Consider the following 15408-nt stretch of genomic DNA (forward strand, 5'->3'; position numbering starts at 1 on the left):
GCAAAGCATTTTTTCAATTCGATAACAGTGACATTTGTCCATTTTCTAAAACGTGATTTTGGGCTCAGTGTATCAAACTTTGCAGCGATAACTCTTGGCATAAGAGTTAGTTTCTCTGGCTAACAATTGCCAAAAAGGAGCGGTCAAAAATAGGGAAAGGTAATCAAGTGGAGGACTATTTCTGGGAGGTAAGTCCTTAGGCCCTATTTGCCTTTAATTTGACTTTAAAAGTAAACTTTGCAGTCAGTTTTGCATGCAAAATAATTGCAAAGCCTCTGTAGAATACAGATTTATTAATTTTTTTAGTAAATAAATTCTAATAAATTAAGTTTTATGCTTTTTAAGCCAAGTTTACACCGGAGTTTGAAACACGAGCTGCAAACAGAATCTGCCGACATCTTTGAAAACACGCATTTTTAGACAAAACATTTTGCTGTTGCAAACAGTTTTTCAGTTTTTGTTTCCACCTGAAGTCGGTAAAGATCAAAGGGAGTTGCAAACTTTTGTTTGCAACACTGGTTTCGGTCACTATGTGCCGTTGAAACACGAAACAGAAACATTTCCCCGCCATCCCCTACGCTGCCACCTCCACTCTCTCTTACTTGATCACTTGCACAACCCTGTGTCTCAACTCAAGTGTCATCACCCTGTCTGGACTGCTAACTGCTACTAGTTACCTCGTGCTTGTTGTGAGTGATCAGAGGTGAGTGACAATGGAAAATCAACTGAATGAGATGGAGTGGGTAGATGAAAACATTCTAAAGTTAATTAGCTTCTACAGAGAGCAGCAAGTCCTGTGGAACCAAACTATTTCCGATTACAAAAATAAAAACACAAAAAACAATAAGTCCCAACATAAATTTCAAGATGTTAATTTAATACTAGAGACACCAACTCCAATTTACCCACTAAATTGGTTGGTTACAACGTAGGACTAGGTCCGAGAGGCAGGCCTTCAAGTTTCAACAAATTTTTAACTGGTATAAGTTAAAATTTAAATAATGCAACAAAAGTGTTGCTACACCACTCACCAAACGACGAAATAAAATCTAAACTCAAGTATTCAGAGCTTGCGAAATGTAACTAATACGAATTTATCAAAACTACGAAGTACGGGTCAAACAAAATCACTTCAAAACGAGCGAACGAATAGCCGGGACGAGAGTCAGACTTTCTTCACCTCTGTCATAATTCTAGACGAAGGCTAAATCACTCGCTGATTGGTCAACGAGTTACAGAAAACAGAAAAAAACTGAAAGCGAAGGCAGGTGCTGATCCAAGCAGCGAAATCACTGGAAAGGTGGCTTGTCCTCATTTTTTTCTCCCGGAGCCTGTCCCAGACGTAGTCGAACCATCAAACAACCATACACTGGCACTGACGTCAATCAATCAATCAATCAATCAATCAATAAAATCTTTATTCAATATTAGTACTCTGTACATAGAATGGTGTCAATATTAATTAATACTAAGATACATTATAACTAAGATTGATTAATACTAAGGCTGTCAAAACAAAAGATAGTTTAGTTATATGCATGAAAAGAAAACAGAACTAAAAACTTTCTTTACACGTCATTTTTACATGGGAATTCGGAGAAAGAATATAATGTTAAATCAATAAGATATTTTTTTAGTTGATTTTTGAATTTATTAATATTTTTCTCAGTTTTAATGGCTTTTGGTAACATATTATAAAATTTTGACCCCATATACATTGGCTTTTTTTCATAAAATCCAAGTTTATGTTTGTCAATGCCAATTCTATTCCTGAATCTTGTATTATAATTATGAGTATCTCCAACAAAATGAAGTTGGTCCTGACGGTTTTTCACAGAAATTATAGTTTCATAAATGTACATTGCATATAAAGTCATGATACCAATTTTAGAAAAAAAGAGTTTTACCGATTCATTATAATTTAATCTTAATATAATCTGAATAGATTGTTCCTGAATTTTTAGTATTTTGTTCAAATTTTGAATGGAAGTTGCCCCATATAATGAAAGACCAAAGGCGATATTTGAATGAATATAGGCGAAATAGACTATTTTCAGAGTCTCTGTTGAACAAATTTTTGAGAGCCTCCTTAGTGCATATACCCCAGAGTTTAATTTAGAAACTAGATTATTGACATGGCTGTTCCAAGACAAGTTGCTGTCTATAGTTAATCCTAAAAATTTAGATTCATACACCTTCTCTAATTCAGTTTCATTTAGAATGATGGTAGGTGTCAACATATTTTTATTATTTTGATAAGTTTTGAATTCAATGAAATTTGTTTTAGTAGAGTTTAGTACTAAACTATTATTTTGGAAAAACTGATCTAAAAGAGCCAGGTTTGAAAATGATGACGACTCAACCTCCTCAATAGAGTGCCCATTTATTTGAAGATTAGTGTCATCAGCATAAAGACATAAGCTATAATTATTATGTAATTTTGGCATGTCTTTTATGTAGCATGTGAATAACAAAGGTCCTAATATGGACCCTTGAGGAACACCTCTTATTACCTGTTTAAGAGTGGATTTGTATTTGAGCAATCTATTGTTTTTGAAATTTAAAATTTCTACAAACTGTTGTCGGTTACATAAATATGTACTAAGCCAATTATATTCTTTCCCTTCAATCCCAAACAATTTCAATTTATGTAATAAAGTCCCATGATTAATGCTATCAAAGGCTTTACTCAAGTCCATAAATATGCCTACAACTTTCTTGCCTTTATCAACTGAGTCGATCACAGATTCAATAAACTCTGTTGCTGCAGTTACCTTCCTTTACGATAACCATGCTGGCAACAATCAAACAACTTGTTAGTTTCAAGGTACTCAATCAGCTGGTTCGCAACAACTCTTTAAAAAATTTTTGAAAATATAGTAATTAGAGCAATTGGTCTAAAATTATCCACTTCTGATGACTTCCCTTTTTTTAAATTGGTTTAATTTTTGTTATTTTCAATATTTGTGGAAAAATTCCAGTTATCAATGATGAATTTATCAAAAATGTAATGGGTTTAATCAATACTTCTTTTGCTTTTTTAATTATTGGTCGAGGAACTTCATCATACCCTGTGCTAAAACTATTTTTGAGATTGCTTATTATTTTATCGGTTTCTTTTTCATTTATTTCCCTAAACTTAAATTTTTTAGCTGTATATTTTTTATCATTTTTGTGAAGTTTATTTTGTGATTGACTTACAAAAAAGTTATTAAAAAAATTCACAAATTTGTTGAGGATTGCTTACTATTGAACCTTGGTGGTTAAGCTCTATGTTGTGTGTTACAACTTAAGAATTGTTACCCACCTCTGAATTTATGACCTTCCATGATGTTTTAATTATATTAGTAGATTTTTTATTTTATTCTCATAAAAGGATTTTTTATGACTACTCAATGTAGTTTTGTATGATTTAAACTTACTTTTGGTGGTTATTCTCTTTTGGTCCGAAGCTGAATTTCTGTAGCTCTTAGTTTCCATCAGTAAGTTTTTATATTCGTTTTTTAGCTCATTTGTGAACCAGGGTATTTTATCAAGATGCTCTCTAACACTTGTAACCGGAAAATTATTATTAAAATGAAACATAAAGATGTCATAAAAGGTACTAAACTTTGATTCATTTGGAGTATAGTACAGTTCAAACCAATTCTCACACTTTAAATCCTGGATAAATTGTTTAATGTTATCAGTAAACTTTCTTTTTTTCATATATACTATTCTAGGTTGTTTTTTATACATTTTACTCTTATCTATTATTTTTATCAATTGTGCATCATGGTCTGACAGCATTGTGTTATATCCTTCAACTTGAACCTCTGACCGACTCAAGTTTGTGAATACATTATTGATAGCTGATTTTGAATAAGCTGTAATTCTAGTAGGAAAATCTATTAAATGTATAATTTTGAACTGTCTTAACAAATTATAAAGTTTTCTTGATTCAACAGAAATTGTTTCAGCCATGGTATTTATGTTTACATCACCTACTACCAATATGTTTCTGTACATTGAGTGAACTATATCTAAAAAATTTCTTAATTTTTCCAAGAACAAAGACAAATTAGCTGCTATTGGAGATCTGTAAATACCTGCTATTAGTATTTTATCTTTATTAAGTTTTAATTCTACAAGAGATAGCTCAAAAGTTTGTTCTATTAATAGTTCTTGTACTGAAGGTAAAGCTTAATTCTTTTATGTTAAATCCATTTTTTGTAAGAATAGCAACCCCACCACCAAATTTATTCTTCCTGTAAAAAAATTACTTTACTTGATAATTAAGAATATTTAACCGTTTTAATTCCTGTTCAGCCATTTTATGTTCAGTGATCACCACCACTTCGGCTGGAATCTCTTCAAGTGTAATTTCTAGTGCTTCAATTTTACAAGGCAGTGAATTAATATTTTGATGTAAAATTCTTATTATTTTATTTCTTTCCTGATCATTGGCTATGTTTGGCATGGTATTTACTGATCTCCCCTTTAAATTGCCGATGATGTAATAAGCTAACTTAGTTTTGCCTCTATTATTCAGGTGTAGGCCTAGTGTGGTCCATCCGATTCAGATTCCTCATATCAATCAAAAAGACATTGTTGAGTCTCAATGATAGTTCTTCCAAATATTCATTCACCAATGGCAGCTCTTTGTTTGCAAACATGATGAGATGGTTTGTCATGTCTAAGAGGTATTGTAGTTATGAAAACAGTCCTCTCTCTACTCAACAGTTTCAGCTTTCTCTCAAGATCTTGTTAAATACTGTTTAAGCCACAGTCCAAAGAATTGTTTGTCCCGCCTATAATTACCACCGGGGTTTTCTCTTCAAAAGAGATGGAGTCCACTATACCTGTTAATGTTCTGTTTGCCTGAACATATCCAAAGGTTCTAATATTCCCTCGGCTTAAAACCTCCACTTTACTTGCCACATCCTTACCCTGGCTATCAGCACAGATTGTTAATTTAATTTTAGGAAACTGTTTCAATTGTTTTGAGCCTTTTTTCCTAGTTTTTGGATGGTGGTTGATTTTAGGCACTAACTTCTTATTGACATTTTTTTTTCTCTTGTTTGGTTTCTTGAAAGTTCCAGTAGTGTTATAATGTTCAGATGAGCTTGTGTCTTCACTACTTTTTGAATCCTGAAGGACTGTAAATCTATTTTGTACGCAAATACCTGGCGTTGTAGTGAATTGTGCTGATCTTCTATTTGAGCTGACTTCCTTCCATACATTGTCGGTAGGCAATTTACTACTTTCAATTAGATGAATTTGATGCAATTTCTGTTTACTAGGGGATTTTATCATTGCAGAATAGAAAAGGTTGTCACAGCAGTCATTAAGCAAAAAATATGCCATCGTAGAGCGAAATTTGATCAAATCTATGTCTTTTAGCGAGTTTGCATTTTGAATAGAGTCAATATCTACAGCTTTGTTGGTAATAATGTCATTAACTAAGTATCCGATAAACCAACATACAAAAATGCCACAATCATAAGAATTTGGTTGCTGCGGGCACTTAACAGACGTCGTCTGCGGTCTTGGATTTAAAGGTTATGTATAATGTCAGTTTAGTGTCGCGACTAGGCCTCCACAACAGCTTACCTCTAGCTGTTTAAGTTTCATGGTAGTGACGAGATACCAACAAACCGTTATTTTACCCCCCTACACATTTGGCCTGTTACAACTAACAGTGTCGAAATACAAGACTATCTGTGTCCATATACAAGACTATCTGTGTTTATGTTGTACAAGATTAACAGTGTCGAAATACCAGTGTTCATATACAAGACTATCAGTGTTCATGTTGTACAAGACTTACAGTGTCGATATGCAAGACTATCTGTGTCCATATACAAGACTATCTGTGTTCATGTTGTACAAGACTTACAGTGTCGAAATACAAGACTATCTCTGTTCATATACAAGTCTGTCAGTGTCCATGTACAAGATAATCTGTGTCCATGTACAAGACTATCAGTGTCAATATACAAGACTATCTGTGTCCATGTTGTACGAGACTAACAGGGTCGAAATACAAGACTACCTGTGTCCATGTTGTACAAGACTAACAGGGTCGAAATACAAGACTTTATGTGTCCATGTTGTACAAGACTGACAGTGTCAAAATACAAGACTGCCAAATGTCTATGTACAAGACTATATGTGTCCATGTACAAGACTATCTGTGTCCATATACAAGACTGTCAGTGTCTATGTACAAGACTGTCAGTGTCGATATACAAGACAATCTATCTGTGTCAATGTCAATGAACAAGACTAACAGTGTAAATATACAAGACTGTCAGTGTCCATATACAAGACTGTGTCCATACACGGTGAATAAAAAGTCAAAACCACTCCATCTTATATTTTTCTGATATTAATCTTATATCTTAGTAAATCAACCTTTAAACATTTCCAATTTAATTTTAAATATCTACAGTATCTATAATATTAAAACGAAACAGTGTTTTTTTATTTCACGATTCTGAATCAACCACTCGACGGATATTTTATGATTTTTGTGTTGAAAGAAAGATAATTTTGAGAACTAGGGAATGTCGAAGCCATAGTTTTATTTTAGGGTCCCAGTTTTTTAGAAATTAAGTTTTAATTTTTAAAAAGTCTAGCAGCCGATGCTAAGATTCTAAACTAGCTTTTGGCATAAATAATTTGCTTAACATAACAGCTGCAAACATTCAGCTTTTGTGTCACAAATTCAGCATTTGGATAAAAATTTAAAGACATACTTAGGGTTGACTTATTTATACTATAAGTAATGCTAATTATTCATACGTTTAATTCTTCTGTAAGAGGATGACAGATTATTAAATATACACAGTAAAATACTAGGATGTTCAAATTATTTTTTAAGCAATCTATGTAATCTTTGATTTGTTTTAGAGCAATATAATTTGTTTTAACTAACAGCTGGTTAAATATAAACTATGGAACTATGAGGTTATTTTATTTTTGTCATTGATTATAGAAAATAAGTAAGATTAGTAGAGATAATTAGACCACAGTTTTAACCAAAATTAATCAGTGCCGGATTTAGGGTACTTGAGGCCCTAGGCCAAATTACTTGAGCGGCCCTCCCCCTCCCCCTGTGGTGGAAATTCCTTGCAATCGCGGAAATAATCGTGAATATCTCTTATGCATCAAGGGGACATCATCATTGAGACCCGTGATCATGGATGAAATCGTGGACATCTCTCCTAAATCAAGTCAAAGCCATCATAGGTATCCGAGAGCGTGGCAAAATCATGAACATCCCCCACGGGCTGCAAAAAGGGACATTATCGCCGTCACCCGCGACCGCAGTAAAATCGTGAACATCTCCCGCGGGCCGCAATCACGGGGATATAATCATCGACACCCACGGCCGCGGCGAAATCGTTAACATCTCCCGTGGGCCGCAATCACAGGGACATCATCATCAACACCCACGGCCGCGGCAAAATCGTGAACATCTCCCGTGGGCCGCAATCACAGGGACATCATCATCAACACCCACGGCCGCGGCAAAATTGTGAACATCTTCTGTGGGCCGCAATCACGGAAACATTATTATGGTCACCTGTGATCGCGGCAAACTAATGGTTAAAAAAATTATTTGTTTATCTAAAAAAATTGTTGTGCAATCCTCTGCGGCCCCCTCTTGCTTGCGGCCCTAGGCCGCGGCCTAATCGGCCTAGTGGCAAATCCGGCACTGAAATTAATTACACCACAGTACAAATAGAGGCTCTGTACATGAGTCAATAAAAAAGGGTAAATGCAAATTATTTTACCGCTCCACTTTTCAAGGAAAGATTAGAAAAATAACAAAGTTAACATGTTTTAATTCTTCATGGTAGCTTTTTGTTTGCAATTAATGTTTGTCTGCTTTAACTTTGTTTGGATTAGGCCCGGAAATATGTCATAAAAAGAAGATCAAGAATAATCAGGAATCACGATTTTAAATTACCACCACAACCTCAGCCGGGTTTTATACAAAGATAAACAGATAGATGACATAGATTGAACACAACATCAACATTGACCTAGGATACTGCAATTAGACAAACCATCCTTTTATGAAATCGTGTTCAGTTGTGGTTACGTTTGGGGGCGCCTATATCAGCGCCCCAAAATGTGAAAATATCACTTATTTCAACTATGAATATATTGTAGTTTAAATTAACTAATACGGGAAATTATAGCAATGTACATTTATTCAATGAGGGTGGGTAATTATCAAGGATAGAACTGATAACGGTATGGATGATAATAAACATTGACAATTACGTCATTAGCTTTACTAGCGTAGCGTGTTTACTTTTTATATTCCTGCTACATCTGACCAGTTCTTTTTTTCAAATGAATGATTTGAACCAAACAGCTGTTTCAAAACAAACTGTTATTGTTTTTACTTTTCTTTGTTTACGCTTATTTATTTAGCAATTAATGCAGTGAAATTGATATAAAGGATAGGTGTGACGATTAGTTTTGATGTTAGGACACCAAAGTTAAATTATGTGTACTGTGAATTTTATTGGATACTATCGTTTTATTTTAGGTCGTTTCTATTCAGACCTACTGGAAATTGTGTATAGTAGTTGTATTGTGGTGATAATAATTATGGAAGAGGGAGGTATGCTATGGAAGTTGGTATCGTTGACTAGGTCTATACACTTCTCAATCATCGATGTATAATAACTCCCGTTATTATGTAGAGTTATTATACATTGATGTTCTCAATTGACTATTACTCTCTCTACTGTAGGTTACTTATAATCAGTGTGCGTCTGTGCGAATCGGCTGCAAATCTCACTTCAACGCTTTTCACATCGTAAAAATTGCAGAATTGCTGTTTTATTGTAAAATTGTCGGATTTAAAATGCATATCATATAGGCCTATGATGGAATAAAAACATATTTGGTCACACAACATTTGTTTACAAGATGATTTTTCACATTAAAACTGCAAGAAACTTTGTCTTTATATGTGTAAACTAGCTGATCTGAATTGTACACGGTTTTAACTCACTTCTGAATTCCCGTACTTAGGACGGGCTAACACCTCGTATATATAAAAGGTAAAGCCCTCACTGACTGACTGACTGACTCACTCACTCACTCATCACTAATTCTCCCACTTCCCACTTACCTAGGAGGCTGAAATTTGGTATACTGATTCTTTAGGCATTAAATAGGAAAACTAAGTGGTTTTTATTCTGATCAGACTCTCGGGCTCCGCCCAGTGGCTCTGGAGTTTCCCATGTTAACCTAATGAGTACTCATATTTAAATGGAATTAATGAATCTTAACAGCTGTTTCAATTAAACAAGTTGGTTCTGTTCTATGATGTTCAATAGCATTAAAGTTACAAGGATTACCAACAGAGTGCAGCACTATTATTTTTTTTAATATTTGACAACAGGCGAGTTAGCGTAGCGAACGAGCTAACCCGAAGGCAAGTGAGCGCAGCGAACGAGCTCCAACCGTAAAGGTGAGTGAGCGTAGCGAACGAACTTCAACCAGGACGTGTGAGCGCAGCGAATGAGCTCCAACCTAAAGGTGAGTGAGCGTAGCGAATGAACTTCAACCAGGACGTGATTGAGCCATGCGAACGACCTCACATATGAAGTTAAACGGGGCAAAGCCCGCGGGGACAGCTAGTTATGATATAAATTGGATTTCTTTAAATATTAAGTTTTTTTTTTAAACCCGTCCTTAACTCCGTACCTGGATCCGGATCTGGTACCGACATTTTCATGGATCCGCCCATCACTACTAAAAAGTGTGTGTATGTTCGAAAACCTCTGACCAGTAACACTCTTAAACACCCTCGCCGCTGCAAACCTGCAGACTAAGCCAATTTCAATATTAGAAGAGCTAGACTGAAGACTGATTTACTTTTACCATTTCGATGTGGGGAGGTCAAAAATACTATTTATTGTACTAACCGATATGCCTGTGCTTTGCATCAGGGATGATGACATGGAAGAGAAAAAGTTGGTTCTTCAATTTTATTGCATGAAATAATTACAGATTTATCAACGGTTTTGGAAAAAAATTCAATTGCACTGATTTTAGTATAAAAAGTATCATTTTTACTTTCTCCCCCTATACATAGCCTATACGGTACGGAGACAGTTTTATTTTCGTCAAAATTTTCCGAGATTGAGTTTTGAGTGGATATATCTGTTTTGGATCCCCCTGAACCCAAAAAAGTAGTTTTTGGAGTGGTTTCTGTCTGTATGTGTACAGAGCTACAGACCACACGTGGTCCGATTTTGATGCAATTTTTATATGTACTAATCTATGGTATTAAAAAGTATTATAGTATATATCTCCAGGATTTTTTAAAAATTTTTTTATTTTAAATGGTAATTTGTTTCATAAAACAACGGGAAAAATCACATTTGTACGGTAAAAATTTGTACGACTTGAATGGTTTTTATTAAAATTTAGTTGTTACAGTCTTTCTTTACACATAGAAAATGGTACACTCCTCACTGATGTTAAAATTACAGTTCACAAGTTATTAGAACATTTAACTTTTCATTTTAACTTGCAATTTACCTATAAAAAAACGTAAAAATCAGATAAAAATAAACTGTTTGACCAATTTTGGTTCAAATTTAGTATGAAATGGTCCTTATAACTCCAGACAAAGTAGTACAATCCATATCAGTGCAAGAATTACAGTTCAAAAGTTATTGCAACTTTTGTGATTTTCCTCATAAAATATCTTTGTCACTTTCACCGCTTACCCATGATAAAGGTTGTTGACACGCTAATGGGAGGAAGTTAGTATGTGAACGATGCTGATACCGTTTATTTTAAATGCAGGTAAGTGATAAAAATTTATTAGGTACTAGGCAATGAATAAAGTACGGCAAACAATAAACAAATCTTTCACATAATCTGATGGTCATAAATACTTCATAGGAATAAAATGTTGATTATACTGAACTGATGGGGTTATCAAACCTATGCCCACACGCACATAAATATTTATTTAAATATCAATTTTAGCTACTTGTGTTTTGGCCTCTAGTGACATCAAAATGAAAAAGTAAATTGGTCACAGATTTAGGTATTATTATGAGACAGTAATCTTCTACATGTAAAATTTGCTAAAATCCATATATAAATTCCAAAGAACCTATGAACTTTTGAGAAAACTTAAAGTCACACCCCCATAAACCTTATACTTTTAAAATGTTTGTCATGGCGAGAAACCTTGCGCAAAACTATCCATTATTTCATAAATTGCACTTTAAGAGGGCGTAATTCCTTTCTAAAGGGAACTTTCCATATACCTAATGTTAAAAAATACTTCACCTCTTTGAATTCATTACCTTATTAAAATCAGGTGTGATTATTTGTTTGTATTACTGTATTCTGTTTTTTAGCGAATTTCCCATATAGGGAATAAGCTATTACCGTAGGTCTCATGGTAAGACCTAGACCTGGGACCGATTTACTTTTTCGTTTTGAGGACCCCAGAGGCCAAAAACACCATCCGTTCAAATTCATATATATATATATATTTATATGTGTCCGTTAGCGCGATAACTCGAGCAAAATTGATCCGATTTTGATGAAATTTGGTACAAACGTGTAAACCTACATTTATTCAAACGAGTTCGCAAACCAGCATAATCGGACCATGGGATCAGGGGTTTATGGGGGGTTTTATGGGGTAAAAATGGGTTTTTCTCATTTTTGACCCTAAAAACATTAAATTTCTAAATTTCTCTCTAGACCATTTTGAAGAGCTTAAAAAAACAAATAATTTAGTATATTGAAGTGTTTTTGAATGTTCATTGACTACGGAGAAAATTAAAAAAATTGTAAATTTAAAATTCCCAACTTATTCTTATGGAGAATAAATAAACTGTTCTAGTTTGCTTGTTTATGGATATATTTTAATCAAATTTGGCAATTTGGTTTATTTCATACTAAGCTATCAATATTTCAATTGAAAAAACACACCTCACATCTTCCCCGTAGCAGCAAACCTAACTACTCACTAAAACTAATGTTATAGGAAATAAATCTGAAAATTTATACATAATATTTTAGTAGAAATCAAGCCGGGTAAATGGAAATTCGCTTAGTATGCAGGTTTGCTGCGACAGGGGTATTTTATATTTCATCTTACCAATCAATAGTTTTATTGATACTCATGAAGTCAAACGGGGGTAACAGCTAGTTAACTAATAAATTCTGATTGTCTTATGATGTGTTCTGATTGGCTAAATACTGCCAGTGGGTAACAGTAACAGTGAGTGTCAATGCCTTGACTTGCAGGTCAGCTCAGGTTCTCTTCTAGCTCATGGACTAAACAAGTATTCCTTCCTCTTTTTAAAAAGTCAATAGCTTTTTGATAGTTTGAAACTGGACCCAGCTGCCCTTGATAACTGTGTTTTGAATAAATGGGTCTAGCTAAGAAACAGCTGGTCTTAGTAACAAAGCAACAGAGATCATCTCACTCCATCCTACATTCACCCTTCATTCGAATTCAGCTTAAGATACAGACCCAAGTGTGTGTCGTTGTATTAAAGAATTTAATTTCAGATAAAACTCCTATGTTGAATTTGTATATGATTACAGTTAAATATTAATACCTTTTCAATTTGTATTTCTGAGACATTGTCATTTTCAATAAACAAGCAATACTTTGTAATGGACCTAAAATATTCGTCAGCTTTCTGGAATTTCTCGATTAGATTTGCACAATTTTTAAGATCAATTGTACATTGTTGGCACACTCTGTGGGGTAGACCATCACAAATTGATACCTGAAAAATAGCATTAATTCATTAAAAAAATACATAGTCTTTCATAAAAGATAAATAGTATTATATACACTTGATTCTTTTTTACATTTTTAAATACCTACTGATTTATGCCAGACTGGTTAAATAAAATAATAATAATAATAATAAAAATAATAGACAAAAAATTAAAAATCTTTTATTAAAAAACAAAAAAAGCCCTAACTTATTAAATATAACTCTTCGCTTCGGCATAGGAAACATGGAGATATCAGTTAGTTTAGTATATGGTTCAACTTTGAAAAATATCAAATTTATAAGTCTAAAACGACAGTATTACTAGTTAAGTACAGTAGAACCTTGATAAGAAGACCCTCAATAACAAGTCACCCTTGATAACAAGTGTCATTTTCAAATCCCCTCAAAATTATTTTACCCCTAATCACATGTTATTACAAACCTCGAAAAAAAAGTCAACCTTGATAACAAGTCTTATTTCACAATCCCCACGAGAGTCTTGTTATCAAGGTTCTACTGTATCAAGTAACAATTTTTAAGTATTTTGTTATTTTTATAAATAAAACTAGCTGTTGTACCCGTGTTTTGCAACAGGAAGAGGACACATATTAGATACATTTTAATCTTTACATCTGTTGCATATAATATAGTGATGGTCGGATCCGGATATCGGACTACCGGATCCGCCGGATCCAAGCTAGAACCGGCACCAGATCGGATCCAAAAAAATTCCGGATCTTGGGCTGGATCTGGTTTTGATAGATCCGATTTTTTCCGATTTTCCCCGATTTTTTTTACTGTCACAAAGCTGTCTGTATCCATGTAAAAGACCGATTTTTTCCCGATTTTTACTCAATGTCACAGTGCTGTATATTACGACGTTAATAACCTCTATAGTTAGGCAATGTCACAGTACTGTATATTACGACGCCAATAACCTCTATGGTTGTGCAATGTCACAGTACTGTATATTACGCCATCAATAACCTGTATGGTTGGGCAATGTCACAGTACTGTCGTCAATAACCTGTATGGTTGGGCACTGTCACAGTACTGTATATTACGACGTCAACAACCTCTATGGTTGTGCAATGTCACAGTGCTGTATATTACAACGTCAATAACCTGTATGGCTGGGCAATGTCACAGTACTGTATACGACGTCAATAACCTGTATGGCTGGGCAATGTCACAGTACTGTATACAACGTCAATAACCTGTATGGTTGGGCAATGTCACAGTACTGTAGTCAATAACCTGTATGGTTGGGCAATGTCACAGTACTGTATATTACGACGTAAATAACCTCTATAATTGTGCAATGTCACGGTACTGTATATTACGACGTCAATAACCTGTATGGCTGGGCAATGTCACAGTACTGTATGCGACGTCAATAACCTGTATGGTTGGGCAATGTCACAGTACTGTCGTCATTAACCTGTATGGTTAGGCAATGTCACAGTATTGTATATTACGACGTCAATAACCTCTATGGTTGGGCAATGTCACAGTACTGTACAATTACGACGTCAATCAAATAAAATAAAATCATCCTTTATTCATAATGTACAATATATACATGAATAGTGTCAATTATTAAGAATACCAACATAAAAATAATATAATACATAAAATAACAATAACCTGTATGGTTAGTCAATGTTACAGCACTGTATATTACGACGTAAATAACCTGTATGGTTAGGCAATGTCACAGTACTGTATATTACGACTAGGGATGTGTCGAATCCGGATCTCCAATTCACCGAATCTTAAGAAAAGATCGGGATTCGAGAATATATTTTTTTAGAATATAATTATGAGGCATATACTGTATAGAGGTTATTGACGTCGTAATATACAGTACTGTGACATTTCCCAACCATAGAAGTTATTGACGTCGTAATATACAGTACCTTGACATTGCCCAACCATAAAGGTTATTGACATCGCAATATACAGTACTGTGAAATTGCCTAACCATACAGGTTATTGACGTCGTAATATACAGTACTGTGACATTGCCTAACCATACAGGTTATTGACTTCGTAATATACAGTACTGTGACATTGCCCATCCATACAGGTTATTGACGTCGTAATATACAGTACTGTGACATTGCCTAACCATAGAGGTTATTGACATCGTAATATACAGTACTGTGTCATTGCCTAACCATACAGGTTATTGACGTCGTAATAAACTGTATTGTGACATTGCCCAACTAATATCATCAACTAATAGTTTTATTTTAAAATTTGGAAAAGTTTTAGTGTCCCCAAAAAATTAGGGAATATGGGCTCAACTGGAGATTACTCTATATATAAGATATATTAACCTTTAAACTTTACTAGTTTAATTTTAAACAGTATGATTTAAATTGGCATTCTGTTAAATACGTTTTTTAACAAGCCCTTATGACAGTGTGTATCTCCAAATTTTTCAAGATCCGGATCCGGATCCGGTACCGACATTTTCTTGGATCCGCCTATCACTAATATAATAGTTATACACATCCGCCAATGCTTTTAGAAACAAAATTCAACTTTTATGGCCTTCAAAATGACACCTCTATAATCTTCCTAGCTTAATTTTGAGAGCTGTTTAAAGTTTCATTTACGGGTC

At 34.2% G+C, this 15408-nt stretch overlaps 1 protein-coding gene across 9 annotated transcripts in view; it reads right to left on the reverse strand.

Moving 5' to 3' along the window:
* Window positions 1-15408, reverse strand: part of LOC128983602 (uncharacterized) — a 96564-nt gene that overhangs the window by 17963 nt on the left and 63193 nt on the right. For 8 of the 9 annotated variants that reach the window (XR_008489876.1, XM_054402955.1, XM_054402954.1 and 5 more), the window contains one exon: window positions 12612-12785. The exons of the other annotated variant lie outside the window; for it this stretch is intronic. Coding sequence is in view for 7 of the 8 variants with exons in the window: in XM_054402955.1 (XP_054258930.1) it covers window positions 12612-12785 (174 nt within the window). In the remaining variant the exon portion in view is untranslated. The remainder of the gene's footprint in view (window positions 1-12611; window positions 12786-15408) is intronic. 9 annotated transcript variants of the gene reach the window in all.

This window comes from Macrosteles quadrilineatus, unplaced genomic scaffold (assembly GCF_028750875.1).
Source record: "Macrosteles quadrilineatus isolate MER2022 unplaced genomic scaffold, UCM_ALF_1.0 Scaffold_1__1_contigs__length_201487025, whole genome shotgun sequence".
Classification (NCBI taxonomy): domain Eukaryota; kingdom Metazoa; phylum Arthropoda; class Insecta; order Hemiptera; family Cicadellidae; genus Macrosteles; species Macrosteles quadrilineatus.